Raw genomic sequence first — 25,550 nt, forward strand, 5'->3', positions numbered from 1 at the left:
CTATGCCAAGTTTTTTGGGGTTTGATGTCCCATTCTCTGATTTCGGAGAGTCGTATACACCAAGGTTTAGCATACGGTAATACACCAAGGTTTAGCATACGGTAATAGCTTACCCATGTTTACACCAAGGTTTAGCATACAGTAATAGCTTACCCATGTTTCCACTTTGACTCCGAGTTTCACGTCGATTTCCATTTGGGAACATTTCATTTATAAATCGATAGCTAAAATAAAACTTTGATATAGAAAAAAATTAAAAATAAAAACATAATATAGAAAATGAAACATTGAACTTTAATTCAACAATGAACAAGCAAACAAGTTTAAATAGAATACATATAAACTAGACTTTATTTTATAATACATTTTTATATATAATATATAATATATATAATATATATATATATATATAATAAATAACAAATAAAATAAACAAATATAAATAGCACATATAGTAAGCATATAGGATAAAAAAAAAGGGTCAAATAAAGGCCGATATATCAGCCCAGGTCCACATTAACAATGGAACTTACTGGAGCTTAACCCATTTTGCGCGGGAACCCATTTTGGTGTTAGCATTATGTTATGCTTTAGCTATTGAAAAATAGCAGATCTACAAGCTCATAGCGCGCCACCAAGTGGCACGCTACGAGCTTGTAGGTCTGCTATTTTTGAAAAATCGAAGAGCGACTGACGTAGAAGACATTTTTTTGAATCTGATCTCAGGTCAGAATGGAAAACTGTCAGGATGTAGAAGACATTTTTAGAATCTGATCTCAGGTCAGAATGGCTTAACCGCCACGCCACGGCCCACAGCTTGCAGGGCCCTGTGCGAGACTATTTCTAATAGGTACAGTACAGCTGTTGCCTCCGTCGAAAACATATTCATATTCATAGTTCACCGATTTCAACACAGGAATGTAACACCAGAACCCCAGCTAGTGTTTTTGGTTGTCCAACAGTTTCTCAAAAACAGCAGATCCAACGTCAGGGAGCAGCCTTATAACTCTATAGCCAAATTCCAATACCCCAAATATCGGCCACTCGTTCACTCACTACTACTCGCTCAGTCCAGCATGGTGGTGTTGCGGTGAAATTGGTGACCTGCTGAAATATGTGACAATCGCGTAGAGTCCGTAGACAATCACATAATGTTAGTGTGTCCTAATGTAAATTGTTGCAGTTTGTTCATTAGCAGAGTTCAACCTATAGCAGTATTTAGTCCACGTATTTAAATACTTCTATGTAAGTTGTGTGAAGTTCACGAGATGGTCACATATTTCGGCAGGTCACCAATCCCACCATAATTTGCCATGCTGGAGTCAGAGTGACCGAGTGTGAGTGAGCGCGAGTGTGGCAGAGATTTTGGGGGTATTGGGAATTTGGCTTATGGGAGCAGCAGCGGCGATAGCGCTAGTGCTAGTGCTTTTGATCTGGTGTAGCGAGCCAGCCAGGGCCCTCGGGAGGGGAATTGATTCGGCACGGCATCAGCCCAGCAAACAGCTATAGCTCTACTGTAGTGTAGTGTGTAGACCGGAGGTTATAATAGTTAACTAAAACTAACTAAAAAAAAACTAAAACTAGAATTAAAAAAACATTTTAGTTAACTGAAACTAATAAAAACTAAAACTAAATTAAAAAAACGATAACTAAACTGAAACTGTATTGTGTGTCCTCAAAACTAACTGAAATTATAGACAAAATACCCTTAGTTTTAGTTTTTAATCAATATTTATATGCCTTTCGGATACTTACAATATAATCCTTTTAAATTCATTAGATTCATTTCCTCATTTCTCCAACAAGTTTTACGGCAGTTTTCAGCACCGTACGGCAGCATGTAGTCACGCTAATCCTAACCCACAAATAAACCAAAGTACGAAAAAAACTAAAACTAAACTAAAACTAAAATAAAACTAAGCATTTTCACCAAAATAAAAACCAGCAAACCCGCTCTAAAAACTAACTAAAATTAACTGAATTAGAAAAAAATATGTCAAAACTAACTAAAACTAAACTATAATGAAAAAACCCCAAAACTATTAAAACCTTTTACTATAGACCCACCGATAAAGTTCCTCCACGTCTGGTGCTCGTCGGCCTGCTTCCAGTTGCGCGGCCAGCTGACCAGCACGGCGTTGTGCTTCAGGCCTCCCAGGCCGCTGGCCTGGACCAGGTGGGAGGTGGCGTCGCGCAGGTTGGACGACACCGTCACCTGACAGAAACCCTTCACCTTCTCCGTCTCCATGAGCTTACGCAGTGCCTGGGGGAGGGGGATGAAAGTAGCCTTAACACAGGTCAACAGGTCCCAACACAGGTCAACAGGTCCCAACACAGGTCAACAGGTCCCAACACAGGTCAACAGGTCCCAACACAGGTCAACAGGTCCCAACACAGGTCAACAGGTCCCAACAGGTCCCAACACAGGTCAACAGGTCCCAACACAGGTCAACAGGTCCCAACACAGGTCAACAGGTCCCAACAGGTCCCAACACAGGTCAACAGGTCCCAACACAGGTCAACAGGTCCCAACACAGGTCAACAGGTCCCAACACAGGTCAACAGGTCCCAGGTCAACATTTTGACCTGGGAATGATTCTGCAAATGTCTTCTAAATCCTGACTTTTTTCTTGAAAAAGCAGTTTTTCTATGTCAGTCGTTCTCAAACACTTTCATGTCACTTTTCACGATTCTTCAAAAATAGCAGACCTACAAGCCCATAGCGTGCCACCGAGTGGCGCGCTATGGGCTTGTAGGTCGTAGATCTGCTATTTTTCAATAGCTAAAGCATTACATAATGCAACACTAAAAGGGGTTCCCGCCCAAAATGGGTTAAATTATGCAGGTATAAGTATTTGCCTAAATTGCCATGTTAGAACAACCCATTTAGACCTGACGTCGAGATTTAAAAAAAATGTCTTCTAAATCATGACAGTTTTCTGAAATACCTATGTTTCTATACCTACAGTATGTTACCAAATTTGCGCCATGATTTTTCAAAAATAGCAGACCTACAAGCTCGTAGCGCACCACTCGGTGGCGCGCCATGAGCTTGTAGATCTGCTATTTTTCAATAGCTAAAGCAGAGCATGACGCTAACACCAAAAGGGTTTCCCGTCCCAAAATGGGTTAAAGCTGTTAACAGTGGCGTGCACACGTAGACACTATAGTGGTGCTAGAGCACCACCTAGTGGTAAAAGTCCTTCTTTGTACAGTGTTGTTGTTGTTGTTGTTTTGTACAATGTACACTACAGTGTACAGTATATGTGGCCCATGGTGGCATCGATCAATTCTGGATTAAAAAGCTTCTAATATATTATTTATGCCCCAGAATCTATAAATCTCACACACTATTAAGGCATCCGGCGGTTCCACGCACCGCACAAGCCGGTGCCCTTTTTTTCCACTTGAGCACCTGCCCTCATAAATGCACGCCACTGGCTGTTAACCAATCAAATTGCTGTCCCTATTTTGGACTTGTCATCCTAGGCAGAAGCATGTTTCGAATGTTTTGAGCTATATGTAGATCAACTATTTTGTCATCATGCGATAAAGTATATAAAATAAGTATAACAATATCAATTAGGTGGTTTATTAGGTTGTGCCATCGAATTAGAAATGTATTGACGACACACACTGTGCTACTGTGCTAAACAATATAGAGGGTATATGCAAAAGTCGAGTGGCAAAGTGAGTTTAATGCAATCAGATGTGTGGATGTATGGGGCTGGCTGTCAATCAGATGTGTGGATGTATGGGGCTGGCTGTCAATCAGATGTGTGGATGTATGGGGCTGGCTGTCAAGGCCAGAAAGTGGTTTTCTTTTGCTACTCAGTAGACGTTCCCGCATAACGTCCGGGTATAATGATGATGTCATGCGCGTACCCTCTGTATCCCATTTGGGGGCGGAAACCCCTTTTGGTGTTAGCATTATGGTACGCTTTAGCTATTGAAAAGTAGATCATAGCGCGCCACCGAGTGGCGCGCTACGAGCTTGTGTAGGTCTGCTATTTTTTTTAAATCGAAGAAACGACTGAAGAAGAAGAAGAAACATAGCTTTTTCAGAAAACTGTCAGGATGTGTAGAAGACATTTCTAGAATCTGATCTCAGGTCAGAACGGGTTAAATACGAATATACATTAGACTGAAGTTATGGGGGTATACAACATCCTGGACTTGATGTACCTTCTCGGCCTTCTGGGACTGTTCACTGTTCTTCAGGTAGGTGCCCTCCAGGGCGGTGCCCACGATGGTGAGGCCTTTGCCCGCCTTCAGCTGGTTGGTCAGCGAGAGCAGGCGAGGCTGCTCCACGTTCTGCTCCGCGTCCGTGTTGACGAGCACCAGCAGCTGGGGCCTATTTGGATAACGAGGAGGAGGAGGAGGAGGAAGCAGGGGAAGTATAGGGAGCAAAGAGGGAGGAGGAGAAAGACAGAGAGAGAAGGGAGTAGAGGGTGTGGTGAGGAATGAGGATCGAGGGGGGGAGGCGAAGACGAGCGGCGGTGGTGGTGGTGGTGGGACAACAGAGGTGTGAAGAAGAAGAAAAGGCCGGGTGAGCAGCGCGAAAGTTCAGGAGTTCTGAAGGAGGAAGAGGCCAGTGAGAAAAAGGCAGAGGATAGCACAGCCATGGGGGCAGGGTTCACGTGTTAATGTCAAGTCGAAACACTCACACCGCAGTAGGCTATACCGCAGAGACAGTGTGTATGTTATTCCTGGTCAAATGTGTGTGTGACTCAAATGTCCAATTTGTACTCGAGGTGAATACAAGTATAGACGCTTTTAACCCATTCTGACCTGAGATCAGATTCTAAAAATGTCAGTTGTTCTTCGATTCTTCAAAAATAGCAGACCTACAAGCTCGTAGCGCGCCACTCGGTGGCGCGCTATGAGCTTGTAGGTCTGCTATTTTTCAATAGCTAAAGCATAACATGATGCTAACACCAAAATGGGTTCCCGTTCAGAATGGGTTAAAAATACTATATGATCAAGTATTCAAAACTACAAGTTACAATGTGCACTTTATTTTTTTTTAATATCAATGCCTTGCGATGGCGCGTTGACATTTTTTCCCATTTAACCAAAAGTTTCCGATTTTCTAGAAATGTTCGACAGACATCAATAATAGTGAAAATCTACAAGGTCACAAGCTTACGTAGATCGTCTGTTTTCACAATATTTGAAATACAGTAAGTGGCTATAATTCAATAAGTATTTACCCCTCTTCTTAGTAATGTAATGGAGTCAAAAGTGCAATATTTGTCTTTGAAATGTGGCGGATTGAAAGCCATGAGTATCCAAAAAAGAAATACCAAATACTAGTACTAGACACTCAAAACATGTACTTAAGTACACTACTCAAGTATAGGGTAAATGTACTCGGTTACATCATGGCCACCACTAGAGCACGGCGTGGGACGGGTTCACGTGTTAATGTCCATTCTGAACGGGAACCCATTTTGGTGTTGCATCATGTTATGCTTTGGCTATTGAAAAATAGCAGATCTACAAGCTCATAGCGCGCCACCGAGTGGCGCGCTACGAGCTTGTAGGTCTGCTATTTTTTTTGAAAAATCGAAGAACGACTGACATTTTTAGAATCTGATCTCAGGTCAGAATGGGTTAATCAGACCAGTGTGTGTCCAGTGGAAACCTCGTATGAATCTGATCTCAGGTCAGAATGGGTTAATGTCCAATCACAGAACCCCCGCTTAGACACATGGCGGCTCCCTCCTGCTGCGAGGAGGTTCAGATGAATGGAAGGCATGGCTGAACATGCAGGGACACGTCGTTGTTGTTAATGTCCACGTTAATTAGAGGCAACAAAGCAACACACTCGCCGTGTGTGGGCTGCCTGTTAATGTCGACGGCGGTGTGATGGTTTTAGTCTATTTGTGTTGCTGTGTTTGTTGTGTGTAGTCTCTTGAGACTGGATGTTTGACTCGCACAGTTTTTCAAATGATTCTGCCTAACGGTCTGTACATTGTGTGTGTGTGTGTGTGTGTGTGTGTGTGTGTGTGTGTGTGTGTGTGTGTGTGTGTGTGTGTGTGTGTGTGTGTGTGTGTGTGTGTGTGTGTGTGTGCGTAATGGTATACTCCTACTATACTATACTATACTATACTACTACTATACCAAATGTCACCTCAAGTATAGTCGAATTTGAGAAAAGGATATTGTGACTGAGGACCTCACAAGAGAGAGACATGGATGTTTTATGGTTAAAAGGATTTGGGGTCGTTATATACACTTAGTTACAGTTAGGAAAAAGATCCAGGTCGGGGGTCATGGTTAGGATTAGGCATTAAACATAATACAACACTTTGTATTAACCCATTTTGGGGCGGGAACCCCCTTTGGTGTTAGCACTATGTTGTGCTTTAGCTATTGAAAGATAGCAGACCTACAAGCTCATAGCGCGCCACCCAGTGGCGCGCTATGAGCTTGTAGGTCTGCTATTTTTGAAAAATCTAAATTTTAAGAATCTGATCTCGGGTCAGAATGGGATAAATGGCATTCATCATAATAAAATCCTCAAAGTAAGTAAAGAGTGTGAGTGCGAGTGTGTGTGTGTGTCCTTCATCATACCTCCAGTTCTTGGTGTGTGGTGGCTCTTCATCCAGCCTCATGAGGGCGAAGCGTGCAGCGCTGAGGGACAGCCCTCGTATGCCATCGCCCCACTCTTTCTCTGCCCTGTAACACAGCACAGCAGCACCGCGACCACCGTTAGCACCACCCGACCACTGTTAGCACCACCTAACCCCTGTAACACAGCACAACACCACCCAACCACTGGGGCGGCGGTGGCTCAGTGGTAGAGTCATAGGAGGCCTTTATAGCTACAGTATGTTTCACCAGTTTCAATTGAAACGGGCCTCCACCCTCAGGGGGGGCGTCCAAGCTCCAACTGCAACGTCAGGCGTCAGTCAAACGCCGCAACTCTTGGCCCTCTCTATCTCGCTCACTCACTGCCTTGCTCTCTCCCACAATGTTTAAGTTACACCTATTTTATGTTAATAAACCTGGGTAAAATGTGCAGCTTTGGGAGGTAAAGGGGAGACACTTTAATTGTGAAGGGACGACAGGATGAGGAGAGGTGTTGTTGTTGCTAATTGTCGAGAGTAATGGCTGCGTGTGATATTGAACAGTCAAAACTATTTGTATCAACACGGCTGTATCAACAAAATAAATAATTATGTCATAGGTATATGGGGGCCTCCTATTTGGTCTTGAAACGGGCCTCCAGATTCCTAAGGCCGCCCCTGGGTAGAGTGGCTGGATGGAAACCGCAAGGTTGCCAGCTCGAACCCGGGGCTCCCCCAGAGTTAGTGTCGAAGTGTCCTTGAGCAAGACACTGAACCGCGGCCTAATTGCTCCTGATGTGCTGGTTGGGTGCCTTGCATGGCTTCCGCCGCCATCGGTGAAATAATGTGTGCATGAATGGGTGAATGTAATGCACAATCTATGTAAAGCGCCTTGGATAAAGGCGCTATATGAATGCACTATTTACCATTTGGTCGAACAACAGCACCCAACCGCTGTAACACCACCCAACCACTAACACAGTAGAACACCACCCAACCACACTCATTTTTCTATTCAAACAGTGACATGATACTGACCATGATACTGACATGACACTGACCATGATACTGACATGACACTGACCATGATACTGACATGACACTGACCATGATACTGACATGACACTGACCATGATACTGACCATGATACTGACATGATACTGACATGACACTGACCATGATACTGACATGATACTGACACTGACCATGATACTGACATGATACTGACCATGATACTGACATGACACTGACCATGATACTGACATGATACTGACCATGATACTGACATGACACTGACCATGATACTGACATGATACTGACCATGATACTGACATGACACTGACCATGATACTGACATGACACTGACCATGATACTGACCATGATACTGACATGACACTGACCATGACACTGACCATGATACTGACCATGATACTGACATGACACTGACCATAATACTGACCATGATACTGACATGATACTGACATGACACTGACCATGATACTGACCATGATACTGACATGACACTGACCATGATACTGACATGATACTGACCATGATACTGACATGACACTGACCATGATACTGACATGATACTGACCATGATACTGACATGACACTGACCATGATACTGACATGATACTGACCATGATACTGACATGACACTGACCATGATACTGACATGACACTGACCATGATACTGACCATGATACTGACATGACACTGACCATGACACTGACCATGATACTGACCATGATACTGACATGACACTGACCATAATACTGACCATGATACTGACATGATACTGACATGACACTGACCATGATACTGACCATGATACTGACATGACACTGACCATGATACTGACCATGATACTGACCATGATACTCACCATGATACTGACATGACACTGACCATGATACTGACCATGACACTGACCATGATACTGACCATGCTACTGACCACGATACTAACCATGATACTGACCATGATACTGACATGATACTGACCATGCTACTGACCACAATACTAACCATGATACTGACCATGATACTGACCATGATACTGACCATGATACTGACCATGATACTGACATGATACTGACCATGATACTGACATGATACTGACCATGATACTGACCATGATACTGACCATGATACTGACCATGATACTGACATGATACTGACCATGATACTGACCATGATACTGACATGATACTGACCATGATACTGACATGATACTGACATGATACTGACATGATACTGACCATGATACTGACATGATACTGACCATGATACTGACCATGATACTGACCATGATACTGACCATGATACTGACCATGATACTGACATGATACTGACCATGATACTGACCATGATACTGATATGATACTGACCATGATACTGACCATGATACTGATATGATACTGACCATGATACTGACCATGATACTGATATGATACTGACCATGATACTGACCATGATACTGACCATGATACTGATATGATACTGACCACGATACTGACCACGATACTAACCACGATACTGACCATGATACTAACCATGATACTAACCATGATACTGACCATGATACTGACCATGATACTGACCATGATACTAACCACGATACTGACCATGATACTAACCACGATACTGACCATGATACTGACCATGATACTGACCATGATACTAACCATGATACTAACCACGATACTGACCATGATACTAACCATGATACTGACCATGATACTGACCACGATACTGACCATGATACTAACCATGATACTGACCATGATACTGACCATGATACTGACCATGATACTAACCATGATACTGACCATGATACTGACCATGATACTGACCATGATACTGACCATGATACTGACATGATACTGACCATGATACTGACCATGATACTGACCATGATACTGACCATGATACTGACCATGATACTGACCATGATACTGACATGATACTGACCATGATACTGACCATGATACTGACCATGATACTGACCATGATACTGATATGATACTGACCATGATACTGACCATGATACTGACATGATACTGACCATGATACTGACCATGATACTGATATGATACTGACCACGATACTAACCACGATACTGACAATACCGGCAATTCTTTGAATATGAATGAGAACCACTGAAATAGGGCATTCATGTGGGAGAAAAAAAGCTGTGGCGATGTATTACATAACGCAGTAGAAAGAGAGGGAGGGAGCAGAGAGAGAGAGAGAGAGAGAGAGAGAGAGAGAGAGAGAGAGAGAGAGCAAATGAGTTGCATGTATGTGTATTAACATTACATGTAGGTCTGTCAGTATGTGGCACACGTCCCATCATCCAGAGCCAGCAGTGCATAACAGCATGTGTCAACATGATGTCTCCTGCCAAACGCCTGCTCATTGAAACGCTGATTGAATGTTTAGACGTCTTTTACATGGCTCTGCTGCTCAACGTCCCAACAAGGCATTTTACACTACAAAGATGTTGAAAATACATTATATTATATCGTCGCTGTCGGGCGAAACCTTTTTAACTTTTAATGTTTGGGGGGGTTTTTTTCAGCACGTGTGCTGTAAATACTGAACTAAGAGAGCTTGTGACTAAATAATATCACATCCATTGGAACACCATCCATCCATCTTCAACCGCTTATCCCGAGTCGGGTTGCGGGGGCATACAGTTCCAGCAGAGAGCCCCATACTTCCCTCTCCAAAGCAACATTAGTGACTTCCTCCTGGGGGGATCCCGAGGCGTTCCCAGGCCCAGTGTGGAGATGTAATCCCCCCATCTGGTCCGTGGTCGGCCCCCCCGGGGGTCTCCTCCCAGTGGGACGTGCAGCGAGGACCTCCCCTATGGAGATGCTCCAGAGGCATCCGAGCCTGAACCACCTAAGCTGGCTCCTATCCACGCAAAAAGAAGCAGTGTCTCTACTCCAAGTCTCTCTCGTAAATTATTTTCCCCATTTAGTGAAAAGTAACTGTCTTGGACATACAAGGTTTCCACCCGACAGAGACGGCACGTGCTAAAATGCTGCAATCTTTTTTCAATCACCTTTCTTCTTCTTCTTCTTCTTCTTCTGTCAAGGTGGCCTGCGTAAAAATCCATAACATCCATAACCTGCCATGACAGGAAAATACAACAACCCAAACGAGCAGTGGGAAACCGCAAACAAATTGTCTCCTTTAACCGCCTGCACTGGACTGATGGATGGTGTGGGTTTTCAAAGTTCCAAACTCAAACACACACACACACACACACACACGTGTGTGTGTGTGTGTGTGTGTGTGTGTGTGTGTGTGTGTGTGTGTGTGTGTGTGTGTGTGTGTGTGTGCACAGCCAGCCAGCTTATCCAATCTCTCCCACGGGCATAGCGCTCCACTCACCCTGCGAACTCGATATACTTGTAGATAGAGCCGGCGATCACCATGGCGACGATGGCGTAGTACCATGAGCAGATGAACATCAGCGTGAGACACAGACTCATCCCCAGGAAGGACAGAGTCCTGCAGACAGACAGACAGACAGACAGACAGACAGACAGACAGACAGACAGACAGACAGACAGACAGACAGACAGACAGACAGACAGACAGACAGACAGACAGACAGACAGACAGACAGACAGACAGACAGACAGACAGACAGACAGACAGACAGACAGACAGACAGACAGACAGACTCATTAGCAGTGGTGGGGAAAAAGTACTCACATGTTTTCATTTCAAATAGCCAAGGTTTATATTGAGCTGAAGTGGTTAATGTATGTTTTTTAATAATAATAATACAAGTAACGTATCAATCACATTTTTCTAATAATTGTAGTGGATTAAAAAAAAGTAGTATTATTATTATGTTTGCCATTCGGGTTTTGACAACACCAATTAAACCCCATACTTAGTTGACACGATTCCCAAAGGGCGCTATAGAGACTAGCAGGCCTCCCTCCTATTTCGCTTCACACTTAAATACCTTCAGCGAAAATAGTCAGACAGAACAAGCTTGCACAGAGTTTGTGGATCGCCATTTTTCGATAGGGTGTTGACCGCAGAATGGGGAACGCTATATAGGGTTTGGAGTGTTTTAATTGGCTGTTGAACAGACCAGTGGTAGAACTTGAAGCGGGGTCTCCAGTTGGGAGTCCTCAGCAGGGTCTGCAAGGCACAGGCCAGGTTCACGAACATGTAGCACATCAGGAAGAACCTGTAGGGCAACACACAACCAAACACACAACAGTCTTTAGTGTCACTAGAGCTTATTTTCCACTGAGAACATGATGCATGTCAAGTCAGGCTTAACACAACCTTAACCCATTTTGACCTGGGAACGATTCTGCAAATGTCTTCTAAATCCTGTTTTCTTGAAAAAAGCAGTTTTTCTATGTCAGAAACACTTTCATGTCACTTTTCACGATTCTTCCAAAAAAAGCAGACCTACAAGCTCGTAGCGCGGCACTCGGTGGCGCGCTATGAGCTTGTAGATCTGCTATTTTTCAATAGCTAAAGCATAACATAATGCAACACCAAAAGGGGTTCCCGGGGTCCAGAGTCTATTTGCTCAGACACTATATATGACATAACATTCTCCATTCATTGCCAATGGGAATTGAATGTTTGTGTAGGGCAAAGTTTGTGAACAGACACCAAAAGCTGGATATAGGAGGGGTTTTCAAATAATGATGCTTTCATGGTTAATATGAACCTGTTTAACCTTACAGATTAAACATCGCACAGAAAGCGCAGGAATCTTAGCCGTTTAGCAGTGGCAACAGCCAGGTTTTTTTTTTTTATGTTGATTTCTATACGGTTTCAATTCAGATGTGTTGTTCACAATGTATAACCTTATAGCAAAAGCGGTTGTGTGATAGTGTGATTACTGCATCCTTGCAGATTTTAACCCATTTTGGGGCGGGAACACCTTTTGGTGTTAGCATCATGCTATGCTTTAGCTATTGAAAAATAGCAGATCTACAAGCTCGTAGCGCGCCACCGAGTGGCGTGCTACGAGCTTGTAGGTCTGCTATTTTTGTATATATAAATCGAAGAACGACTGTCATAGAAACATAGCTTTTTCAGAAAACTGTCAGGATGTAGGCTAGAAGACATTTATAGAATCTGATCTCAGGTCAGAATGTCCATTTTAATGACCCCCCCGGTGGTCATATAGTGTCCGTGTCAGGCTCACACAGATCAGCCTGCAGCGTCACAAGAGCAGAGCCTCACCCACCAGATTGCAACGCAATATCGCTGCAATAAATGTTTTTTTATCTAGACGGAAAAGTATCCTGGCTTATTTAAACACTAATGTCTTACAATTGCCCCGCACTGTTGGGTTTGTTAAAGGTATATTCAGTGATTTCACTTAATTCAAATATCACTTATTTTTTTTGTTTTGTTGTGATAATCCTCTCTACTATAGAGTGTGCTGACCATAAGGAGTTCCTCCCTGTCCCCAGTTAACCCCTGGGGGTCAAAAAATCTTAGGTTTCGTTTTTGACTCTCTATCCTGATTGGACGAAAGGCTTTGGGTCCCAGCCAAAAACGAAACCTAAGGGTTTTTGAGTGAAATCACTGAATATACCTTCAATAGCGGTATAGATAACACTAAAGTAGAAATACCATAGAGAGATAATTCAGTGCTCACATGGAGAGGATGGGGGCCACCGCGTCCAGGGAGGCGATGATGATGCCAATCTCACAGATGCAGGCCGTCAGCAGCAGAGACCAAGTGGGCTCCCCGTTGGCCTTTCCATGGCCAAAGATCTGGGATAAGACAACACTGTCATTTTATAGTTTCATTGTTATTATTATTATTGTTATTTTTATTGCATGCCAAAGGAAGAGTATACTACAGATGCAATATCTTTGCTTTGAGGATGTCGACAGAGAAGGTCAGAGAGGGAGCTGCATTGTAGTCTTTGTAGATCTGGAGAAAGCATTATGATAAGGGTGCCGAGAGTGGAACTATGTGGTCTGGAGTGACGGAGAAGTATATGCTAGAGTGGTGCGGGACATGTATGGAAGTTGTGAGACAGTGGGGTGAGGTGTGCTATGGGCAGTGGCCTGCACAGACATTTTAGAGGGGCAGGTGCTCAAGGGAAAAAAGGGCACCTTGTGCAGCGCGTCATGGAACCGGTCCGGTTGCCTTAAAGGTATATTCAGTGATTTCACTAAAAAAACCTTAGGTTTCGTTTTTGGCTGTGGGACCCAGCCTTTCGTCCAATCAGGATAGAGAGCCAAAAACGAAACCTACGGTTTTTGACCCCCAGGGGTTAACTGGGGACAGGGAGGAACTCCTTATATGGCCAGCACACGCTATAGTAGGGAGGATTATCACAACTAAACAAAAAAATAAGTGATATTTGAATTAAGTGAAATCACTGAATATATCTTTAACAGTGTGAGATTTATAGATTTTGGGGCCTAAAAAATATATTAGAAGCTTTTTTTTTATCAATAATTGATCAATGTCACCATGGTCAACATACTATACTGTACAGTGTACACTGTACAAAAAAAAACGGAAAAAATGGTTTTTGGGGGGGGTGTTTGCAGATGACATTGTAGTGAGAGCAGAGGAAAATCTAAAAAGGTGGAGATATGCCCTGGAAAAGAGCGGGATGAAGGTTAGAGCCGAGAATATACATGCGTGTGAATGAGAGGAACCCACGTGGAACAAGTGAGGTTACAGGTAGCAGACGTGAAAAGTGGAGTACTTTTAAGTGCTTATAGGTTCAACATTTCAGAGCAGTGCTCGAGTGTGGAAAAGAGGTGAAGAAACGAGTGCGGGCCAGTTGGAATGGGTGGAGAAAAGTGACGTGTGATGACGGGAAAGCATCAGCAAAGAATGAAAGGCAAAGGTGTACACGGCGGTGGTGAGACCAGCTATGTGTTGTATGGTTTAGAGACAGAATGAAAGGCAGGGGTGAGACCAGCTATGTGTTGTATGGTTTAGAGACAGTCGGCAACTGAGGAAAAGACAGGGAGCCGATCTGGAGGTATAGCTGAGGCTAAAATGTCGAGGTTCTCTCTGGGAGTAACAACGACGGATAGGATCAGGAAGGAGTACGAGTGTCGTCGCATGGTGTCCTGACAGCAGGACAAAAGGAGCAGTGGAGTGTTGAGGGTGACGCTGAACAAACAGCCAGGCTTTTATGTCCGTTCCAAACCCTCTGGACCAGAAAGCACACGTACAGGCTGGGCCTACAGGCAGTGTTGTTTTCATCGACTACCTATTTTCACTGACGAAAACTCAATGGAAACTAAATGAAAACTAAGCTATGATGACTAAAACTATAAGACTAAATGTATTGACAATTTCGTCAACAGATAAAAACTAGACTAAAATGTTAGGAAGGGACTAGTGGACAAGAGATCCAGTAGAAGTCATTTTACACTTGGTTGCATGCTGAAAATAGCAGATCTACAAGCCCACAACGCGTCGCGCTGCGACGCGTTGTGAGCTTGTAGATCGGCTATTTTCAGCAAGTGTCAAATCAGTCATTACGACGGCATCAAGGCCCACTAAAATACATTTTAGTCGACTAAATCACCTGTAGATTTAGTCGACTAAAATCTTATGACATTTAGTCGACTAAAACTAGACTAACAATAAAACATTCCGGGTGACTAAAATGTGACTAAAACTAAATGAAAACTATTCAAGAGACTATGACTAAAACTAAAATAGAAATTTGCTGCCAAAAACAACACTGCCCGCAGGCTATAGTATACACGCAGACTGACCCGTAGGGCCGGCACGATGCCGTCCTTGGCGATGGCCTGCATCAGTCGAGGGGCGCCCGTCAGGCTCTGGAGGCCCGCGCCGCAGGTGGAGAAGAAGGAGCCGATCACGATGACCCACGGCGACGGCCACGCCAACGTGCCGATCACCAGGTTCCCTTGAACGCCCTCTCCGAACCTGAGGCAGAGAGAGAGAGAGAGGAGACGGCGAGGCCGAGCGGTTATATATAGGAACTATCCGGGAACATTTATATAGGCATGCTCATATTGCAACTCACGACTCTTATCGTGGATTCCCCGCGAGAGAGATTTAATATCCTTTCCCATTTCTCTGAATGGCTCTACGTCGCGACCGCTTTAAAAGAGCACGTGCAGGTGGCTGCGATTCAGACCTCGTATTTAACTGAACTTTCCTGTGCCTTTCTTTTCTTTTCTTTTTTGCTAACTGTTAATACATGTATTCAATCAATGCAAATTCCAACTGGAGGGAAAAGGGGAAAGATGGTGTACATTTTTGTATTTTATTAATTTCCATTGTTGATTTGAATTGCCTGTTTATGCATTGTATGTAAACTTGTTTAAAAAAAATTGCTATACAAATAAAGTTATTATTATTATTATTATTATTACCTTAATACACACCTGTGGGACAAATTATTACAGGTGTTCATGTCACTATTATTCAACAAAGGTCCCTCGAAAGAAATAAAAGTGGAGCACAACAATGTTCTGATTGATAATTGATACTTCAGCTGAAAAAACACTTAGGAACAGAGCTAGTGGTGGTGGTCTGAATGTAGGTAGACATGCGCTAACAGACTTACTTGTCTCTGAGAACCACTCCGTCGATGCAGGCACCAAACATGACCACACTGGACATGTCTTAGGAGTTCCAGATCAGGAAATGAATCAAATGGTGGATGAACAATACTTTTTTGACCCTCAATGAAAGCAAAACAGAACACGTCATCTTCGGGCCATAACTCACTTCCCATCACTTCCCAGGGCCCCCTCAGTGCCAACCTACGTTTATCTGTAAAAGAAAAACCTTGGTGTAACCTTCGATAGCAACCTTAAATTCGACAAACAGATCAGCTCCCGTAGTTAAAGCCAGCTTTTGTCAGCTCCAGCTCCTGTCAAGAACCAAGGCCTACCTCTCCCCATTCAATCTGGAAAGGGTAATTCATGCCTTCATCACTACAAGCAAGGTTAGATTACTGCAATTCCCTTTATGTAGGACTGGACCCAGTGGCGTGCAGACATTTAGAGGGGCAGGTGCTCAAGTGAAAAGCGGAGTGGAGCGGGAACCCATTTTGGTATTGAAAAATTTGCTCTTACTTTAAAGTCTCTTACTTGAGACGGACTTAGTTTTAACATGGATTACTTGACACTAGACTGTAGCTGTTTGTATGGGTTTTTGACGCACAATGCATTTCACGTGCCTTTTACTCTGTGACTGGTATTGCTGACAATAAAGTTGAACCTTGCGCCATCAGGCGGCAGCCACATGGCTATAATAAAATAAAAGTCACACTCGTGTGAAGTGAGGGGTCACTTCACATGAGTGTGACTTTTATTTCATTCGATAGTACATTGAGAAGGGTATCTTTGAAAGACAAAGAGGTCCCGCACGCTGCCAGACACTATTTTGGTCGACGTTTCGGGCGCTTAGACGTTCACCGGGACAGACAGACAGGACAGGACAGGACAGACGATTGTCTGTTCTGATGAAGGTCTATAGGCAAGTGTCTGACAGTCTGCGGGACCTCCTCTTTGTCTTTCAAAGATGCTCCTTTTCATTATATGCTCCATTGCCCTGCGCACCTGTAACCAGCCTTGTGAGGTGTGCATCGGCCTTTTGCTATAACATTCAACAACTAAATACCTTATGCATATTCGATATATCGCTGTTTTGTTATTTTTGACATTGACTTTTGCTTATGTGGCTTTTTTTACAGAGAGCGGTGCTGTTATACAACAGTGTAAATTAGACAGCTTTAAGCTTCTCTTTTCTTTTTTTCAAAGGGTGGGTGTCTTGTTTTGTGTCTTATTTTCTTGTCACTGATCCAAGGCTTTATTAGGGATCAATTGTTCTTATAGGGAACAACCCTGTCACTGTGATAGAAAGCTGCTTTATCGAGTCAAAAATAGATAGATGTATAAATGCAAATGCGTTGCTAAAGCACAAAACATTACTTGTTTTGCAATTTACCTTATTCGTGGTGTATTGACCCGTGTACGGCCAAAATCATCATATTTATACAACACCTTGTTTAGTACTATTTGTAAACGACCAGTGGCGTGCACAGACATTTAGAGGGGCAGGTGCTCAAGTGAAAAAAAGGGCACCTTGTGCAGCGCATTTTGGGGCAGGAACCCATTTTGGTGCTTTAGCTATTGAAAAATAGCAAGCTCATAAAATAACAAGCTCATAGCGCGCCACCGAGTGGCGCGCTACGAGCTTGTAGGTCTGCTATTTTTTTTAAATCGAAGATTTGATCAATGTCACCATTGTCCACACACTACAAATTAAGAAAAAAAAAAAAAACGTTTTTTTTTTTTTTCTTTTTTTAAGAGCACATAGCCAAAAGGGCAGGGGGTGCTCCAGCACCCCCTAGTGTCTATCTGTGCACGCCACTGTGTACAGCGCAGTCAGTCGTGAGTATAGGATACAGACAATGGAGGTGGTGGTGATGGCTGCAATAGTCCCAATGGGGATGGACTTCTGGGCATCGCGCAGGTCCCCTGAGCGGTTGGAACCAGCCATGATGCCTGAGCAGAGAGAGACAGCGGAGAGACAGACAGGTGGATATATAGGCAGAGGGAAAGAAAGAGAGACAGAGGAGAGACAGACAGGTGGATATATAGGCAGAGGGAAAGAAAGACAGGACAGGAATAGGAGAGGTCAGCACACCACTATAGAAAGGGGGGAGACTGAGAGGTTCGGTTTGGGGTTAGATCTAGAGTTGGGACCGCTGCTACACAACCCTCCCACATTGCAACGCGGCGATCCAACTGATATGCATATCCATAATATGCCCATATCTGGAGATCTCTGTATCAGTCCTTGGTCCTGGTATAGCATGAAACTTAACCCATTTTGACCTGAGATCAGATTCTAAAAATGTCTTCTACATCCTGACAGTTTTCTAAAAAAGCTATGTTTCTATACGTCAGTCGATTTTTCAAAAATAGCAGATCTACAAGCTCGTAGCGCGCCACTCGGTGGCGCGCTATGAGCTTGTAGATCTGCTATTTTTCAATAGCTAAAGCATAACATAATGCCAACACCAAAAGGGGTTTCCGCCCAAAAAGGGGAATACCACTCATTTTACTATGTCATTAATATACCTTAGAGTTGTTGTGTGGAAATAATAATAAAAAATCCCCCCCCCCCCATTCTGTGTTGCCTAGAACTGGAGGTCTGTAACATTATGAAGTACATCTTTGTGATGTCACTGAGATGTACTTCATAATGTTACAGACGCATTGTGAGCTTGTAGATCGGCTATTTTCGGCAAGTGTTTTGTACATTACAATACATTGTAGTCGACTAAATCAACTGTAGATTTAAAACCAGACTAACACTAAAACATTCCAGGTGACTAAAATGTGACTAAAACTATTCAAGAGACTATGACTAAAAGTAAAATCTAAATTGTACTGTCAAGATCAACAGTATAGTCTAACCCATTTAGGCCTGACGTCGAAATTTAACAAATGTCTTCTTCAAATGTTTTCCGAAATACCCTATGTTTCTATATGAGTGGTTCTCAAACATTTTCATGTCAAGGATCACCAAGATTATATGTAATTGGCCGCCGACCCCCCCATCTGAAAATATGTTGTTCCAGGAACCTCTCAGAAGCAAAGACTTGAGTTTAAAACAAAAACGTTCGCTCCGAAAGTATACATTCAAAGATTTGAGCCACATTTTCAAGATTTTTAAAAAATGGCAGAACTATACAAGCCCGCGCTATGAGCTTGTATAGATCTGCTGTTTTTCAATAGCTAAAGCATAGCATAAACGCCTAAAACACCCGTTCAGAATGGGCTCTATATAGCAGGCTATACCTGTGACGGACGGGAAGTAGATGCCGACCAGCAGCGTGAAGAAGCTGGTGATGTCGGCCAGGACGTAGCGGTTGGAGTTGGTCAGGGGCTCGTCCGCTCCCTCCACGGACATGGACGGGTCTTTCTTGGCAATAAGGTCACCTTTCTCGTAGTAGGTTCCAAACAGGTTATCTGGGTATTGGAGATAGGCATATTAGAGATAGTCGAGAGAACCAAGGGGAAGAATGAACACAATTTTGGCCGTGGACAAATCCTCTAAAATATATATTGATACTATCCCCATAACTACTGTAATGTGTGCTCCACACGATTCCTTGGCATTATGCTTGATGAATCATTATCCTGGAAATCACATATTATGTCTATATCTACAAAAATTGCTAAGAGTATTGGTATCTTACGTAAAATCCGTCATTTGATCAGCTCTGAGGTAGCCACTATGTTATATTATTCTATGATTTATCCGAATATTAATTACTGTAATATAGTCTGGGCTAGTACTCATCAGACCAAACTTGAGCCATTATACCGTCTTCAGAAACGAGCTGTGAGAACAATAAGTTGTGTACATCCAAGACATTCTTCTCAGGCTTTATTGGCTTTATGTCGATTAGGTGTCCCAAGTGAACCATCTTCAAATTGGTCTATTTGTTCATGGCTCACTGGGTAAAACCCTAATTCCCACCTTTTTCCATAATCTATTTTGTTATAATTCTCAGGTTCATGATTATCCAACACGTAGCTCAAATCACCTCAGACCTCCAAATGCCCGTACGTCTCAATCTCAATTTAATATAGGCTTCAGAGGGTCTAAAATATGGAACTCCCTACCTTTAGCATCTATGGCAATTGTCTTTTCATCAATTCAAGAAGGTTCTAAAATCACTTCTCCTAACCACCAAGTACTTCCCATACGGTCTGTGTACTCAATGTTCTCCTATAGCGGTTTTATTGTCTGACTTCTGTCTATTGTGATTTTTTTTCCTTTTTTCTTGTTATATAGTACATTTCCGTCCTTTCAATTCAATTCAATTCAATTCAAAGGGCTTTATTGGCATGAGAAAACATACGTTTACATTGCCAAAGCAGAAAGAACAGTACAACAATACAGCAATACAATCAAAACAAAAACAAAAATTATGTACTTTGTCAGATTCTTCAATAGATCAACTTCTATGTTCAAGATCACTCGATGCAGGTATAGTGCAGGCATATACACAATGATTAGTCTTTACGGTGGTTGTGTTCCATTTGATATCCTTCTCCTATCACAGCAACTCACAAATCTTGCTGCTGTGTTTGCACATTGTTGTACTTCGCCCAGCAGATATGGGAGTTTTTTGTCATTGGTCATGTTTTCAAAATCTCCGTGTGTGGTTGTAATCTGTGGGAAGTATGTGTCTCTGATGTCTTGGTACAATGGACAGATGGTTAGGAAGTGTAGCTCGGTTTCCACTTCATTTAGTGTGCAGTGGGTGCATAGTCTGTCTTCTCTCGGGATACAGGTCTGCCTATGACGGCCTTTCTCGATCGCGAGACTGTGCTCACTGAGTCTGTACCTAGTTAAGATTTTTCTTTGTTTTGGGTCGGTCACAGTGCTCAGGTATTCTGCCACTGTGTATTCTCTGTTTAGGGCCAGATAGCATTCTAGTTTACTCTGCTTTTGTGTTGCCACTTTCCAGTGTGTCAGATAGTTTTCCTTTTGCTGTTTTATAATTTGGTTTAGTCCAATGGGTTTTCTATCTCGTGGCTCTGTTTGTGTTTGTGCCCGGAGTTCCAGGGCCAGCTGGCTGAGGGGGCATCTCTCTAGATTTTCACTGTGTGTGAGTGCCTTGTTATGGAGTGCATCTAGGTCACTTTCTTTTAGGTGGTTGTAGAACTTAAGTGCTCTCTTTTTTATTTTGATTATGAGTGGGTATCGTCCTAATTCTGCCCTGCATGCATTATTTGGTGTTTTTCGCTGGGTACGGAGAATGGATTTGCAGAATTCTGTGTGTAGGGTCTCGGTTTGGTGTTTATCCCATTTTTCAAGGTCATGGTTTGCTAATGGTCCCCAGATCTCGCAACCATAGAGGGAAATTGGTTCTATCACAGAGTCCAGTATTTTAAGCCATGTTTTAATTGGGATGTCTATTTTGATGTTTCTTTTGATGGCATAGAATGCCCTTCTTGCCTTGTCTCTCAGGTCCTTTCAGGTCCTTTCACTGTCCCTGCATTTTATCTGTATTCTAATGTTTAAGATCTGCATGTTCAATATAATTGTTTTTTTTCTTTAAACAAACAAAAACCACTTTGAATGTATAAACATGCCTGGAGAAGCCACTTGGCAAGCCCCTGGAAGGTTTTTAGGCTTTCTCCATCACAATTGTTATTGACCTTTATCATTTCCGAAATATTTTTGTATGTGAAAATAAACAAACAAACAAACAAACTCTAGCGCCATTTTTTTTTTAAACCTCTGGCGCATTCTAAGTGTTTTTCGGAAAAAACAGCAGAAAAACGCTGCTAAAAAACCCCGAAGAACGCAGCAGTGTGCAGGGACCTTTAAGCCTGTTTTTATACTTTGCCGTGTGGTGGCGACAATGCGTCGCAGATGTAATGTTCTGTGTGCTTGTTAGATCTGCCATTTGCGGTCCATTAACCCAACATACGGCGATGCATGCATTACGCAGTAGGGGGTGAATGATTCAGAGAGTTACATTATGTCAAAGTAAGGTGATACGGAAATATCAAGACTAAAACATCTGTTTTGGATAATTGTTTTTGATTGATTCTGTGTATTACTAAGGCTGTTTTGCTGACTGTGCGCTCGGCAGTGAGAGTTAATGGGCCTGTTATCCTACCAGGCGTTGAGAGGAACTGACAATAGCATGATTACTGTGAGTCTACTGTATGCTTAAGCAATATTACACCAGAGGGTGTACCGTCATTAACGCCTTAATGACGCCAAAGCACAACCTCGAGTGTAATATTGCGATTGTGCAACAGTTAATTATTAGGACCAAGTACAGTTATTGGCGATTATACAACATACAGTACACAGTATACCCTTAAAACACTAGCATGTCTGAGAGGTCATTTTGACAATTTCTTTTATTATTTTGAAGTTGATTATCTTTGGCCCACGAAGCGTTCAGAAGGTTCCCCTTCCATGACCATCTTCATCATCCATCACCATTCTATCCATTTTAAATGTGAATTTAAGCACATGCTAATTTTGCAGATTTTACTTCAGAGATGCTAGTGTTATCACCGCTCAGCTTCACCACTCAATTTCATTATTCCAAGAAAATTGCTAGTCTATAGCAACCCAGCGTGCTCTGCTCTGGGAGAGCAGCGGGACTTTTGAGGGGCGCTAGCCCCTCCTATGCCCAGCTGTGTGTGTTTCAAGGTTCAAGGTTCAAGTTTATTTAGTGTCCCCAAAGGGCAAATTGGGTTGCAGCTAGCATAGACAGTACATTAAACAATGAATGAAACAGTACAGACAACAAACAGTTCACATAGCGGATACCAGAGTAAAAGGTGCACACAACCATTAAAGTGCAGGCGTTTAAAGTGCTATGCGATAGGTCATAAAAGTGCGTGTGCATAGACATAGGCACAAGATAATACAGTAAAAAGTAAAAGTGCTCATTGATAGGTAATTTTGTATATTTTGTGGGTGAATGGTCCTTTGACCTTTTTTTTTTTTTTTTTTTTTTTTTTTTGCGGCTTACGCCTTTTTTTTATTGATTTTTGAAGGGACAGACAGTAGGCTGACAGGAAACGGGAGAGAGATGGGGGGATGACATGCAGTAAAGGCCGTGTCGGGTCCGGGAGTCGAACCCGCGGCACACTGCGACTGGATTACCAGTCCGGTGCCCAGACCGTTACGCTACGGCCTGGGCCCCTTTGACCTTTTGACCTTTTAATCTGGTTGCCCTGTGTAGTGACTTCACGCTGTCTTATGGCGTTTAGTTAGTAAGAATTATTATTGCACTGTCTGTCTAGAACCCTACATGTAACTGACCTTGAAGGCCGGGGGCTTCCCTTATCAGCTCGCCATAGCCGAGACTGCATGACCATTTATCCTTTAAAGCCGGGTGCCATGCATTACCAACCTCTGTGCTCTTCCGGTTTAGGGTCTGTTGGTTGGCCAGTGAGTGAATTCTATGCTGCCACGTCTACTTTGTACCATTCTCCATTTTGTACTGAAAGAGTATAAGTACTGTCTCCCATTTTGAGAATGGAGAGAGAAACCATTTACCCACCAGACCCTTTGGGGTCTGGGTGTATTTCATCGTAAATTATGCTGTTTGTGAATCCTTGTTCTGTCTCTCTGAATCAATATAAAAATGACTAAAACCTCACTTTGAATTGGACGTCTCTCCTTGGGTGGACTCAGGTAACATTTTGGTATTTATAAGGTAATTCTCCTGAAGTAACATTGTTCATATTGGCTATTTACTTAAAGTATCCTGGTAAAAGCTAAAGTTAAGTATATATTGTAATTGGATTACTTTTAAAAGTATTTCCAGAGTTCCGGTGCATCTTTGCTCTCTGCTCCGGAGCTCTCTCTAGCTCCGAGCTCTCTGCTATCGAAGCTTTTCCTTATTTATCATAGTCTTTATTTTAATACAGTCCTTCTAGTCATATGGTGGATAAAAATACCCATCACTCATCATAAGGTTATATCCTCGATCTACGCACAGCAGCATTCAGTGTGTGAATAGAGACCGGGACAAAGGAATGTTTGTGCCTGTTTTTTGTGGCACAGGGGGCTCGCAAGCGAAGGCCGGATGGGAGAAGGATGTACTCTCCGTATAGTGGGTGAGCAGCATCAGATCGGATACACAGGGCTTTGTTAAGTACCTGCTTCTTAAAGATCTGGTCTAGGCCGTTCATTTGTGAGCCAATGATTTTTGAGGCCACTTTTACAATTCTCCCTAGGGAATTTTTGTCTCTGATGCAGAGATTACCATACCAACAGATAATGGAGAAAGAAATGACGGAGTCGATGTAGGCACTGTAAAACAGTTTCATCAGAGTCTTGTCGACATTGAACTTAGCCAATTTCCTTAGGCAGTACAGGCGTTGTTGACCTTTTTTTGCATCACATCAGTATTTAGGTCGAATTTCAGTTCGTCATCAATAATTGTGCTTAGATACTTGTAGCTGGGCACAATATCTACAGTCTGTCCGTTGACAACACTCTTCTGGGGGGATTGTGGGGAACGTCTAAAATCTATACATAGCTCTTTTGTTTTTGAAACATTAAGCTGCAAGAAGGCGTTGTCACACCAGGATAGAAAGTCGTCTACCACTTGCCCGTGACAGTTCTCATCATTGTCAAGCAGGCTGACGATGACCGAGTCGTCAGCGTATTTAATGATGAATCTATTTTGGAAATGGCTAACACAATCGTTGGTATAAAGAATGTAAAGAAAGGCAGATAAAACACAACCCTGGGGCGAGCCAGTAGAAGATGTCAGGAAGCTAGACAGTATTTCATTAACCCTTACACAATCAATCAATCAATCAGATTTATTGTTACTTCCACAAATATACACTGGGCATACAGGGAAGCAAAATACCGTTCTCCATGGCTCATGGTGCTATCTATTTTTGGTATTACACGTTGAGATCTGTTGGTTAAGAAGTCAAGAATCCAGCCCACCAGACAGGGATCTACACCAAAGGAGTTAACCAGTTTATCAACCAAGACATGGGGCTGTATGGTATTAAATGCTGAGGAGAAATCAATAAAGAGCAGCCTAGCATGGCCTATGCCCAGCTGTGTGTGTTTGTGTGTAGTGTACCCCATATAGCTGAGCAATGTACGTATTGAGGATAAAAAGTGAGGGCGGAAAATTGAGGACGCCACAATGAAGCGATTATTAGTCGGATTGGACTCGAGGATAAAAAGTGAGGAGAGAAAGGCGAGGACGCCAACTGTGATTGGTCGGAATGTGATGATGTAGGATGATAAGAGCGCCCCTCACTTCACACGGGTGTGATCTTTATGTTTTGATCAGGCGTTCCATCATGCTCGTTTTAAAAGCACGGCTAGATGGCTATTTCAACTAATCAGATTGCTTCCTGCAAAAACGACCTGTTGTATAATAAAGCAATAACTTAGCCACAAGAGGTCTCAGGTTA

At 42.8% G+C, this 25,550-nt stretch overlaps 1 protein-coding gene across 1 annotated transcript in view; it reads right to left on the bottom strand.

Moving 5' to 3' along the window:
• slc12a5a (solute carrier family 12 member 5a) overlaps positions 1 to 25,550 on the bottom strand; it is a gene marked incomplete at its 5' end in the record, with an annotated part of 108,313 nt that overhangs the window by 15,565 nt on the left and 67,198 nt on the right. The window contains 10 exons of the mRNA XM_083771078.1: positions 2,068 to 2,263; positions 4,186 to 4,354; positions 6,580 to 6,684; positions 10,983 to 11,102; positions 11,701 to 11,799; positions 13,240 to 13,358; positions 15,342 to 15,516; positions 16,163 to 16,220; positions 18,012 to 18,110; positions 19,413 to 19,583. Of these exons, the coding sequence (XP_083627204.1) occupies positions 2,068 to 2,263; positions 4,186 to 4,354; positions 6,580 to 6,684; positions 10,983 to 11,102; positions 11,701 to 11,799; positions 13,240 to 13,358; positions 15,342 to 15,516; positions 16,163 to 16,220; positions 18,012 to 18,110; positions 19,413 to 19,583 (1,311 nt within the window). The remainder of the gene's footprint in view (positions 1 to 2,067; positions 2,264 to 4,185; positions 4,355 to 6,579; positions 6,685 to 10,982; positions 11,103 to 11,700; positions 11,800 to 13,239; positions 13,359 to 15,341; positions 15,517 to 16,162; positions 16,221 to 18,011; positions 18,111 to 19,412; positions 19,584 to 25,550) is intronic.

The sequence above is a fragment of the Protomyctophum parallelum genome (assembly GCF_964188405.1).
Source record: "Protomyctophum parallelum genome assembly, chromosome: 8".
NCBI classification, from domain to species: domain Eukaryota; kingdom Metazoa; phylum Chordata; class Actinopteri; order Myctophiformes; family Myctophidae; genus Protomyctophum; species Protomyctophum parallelum.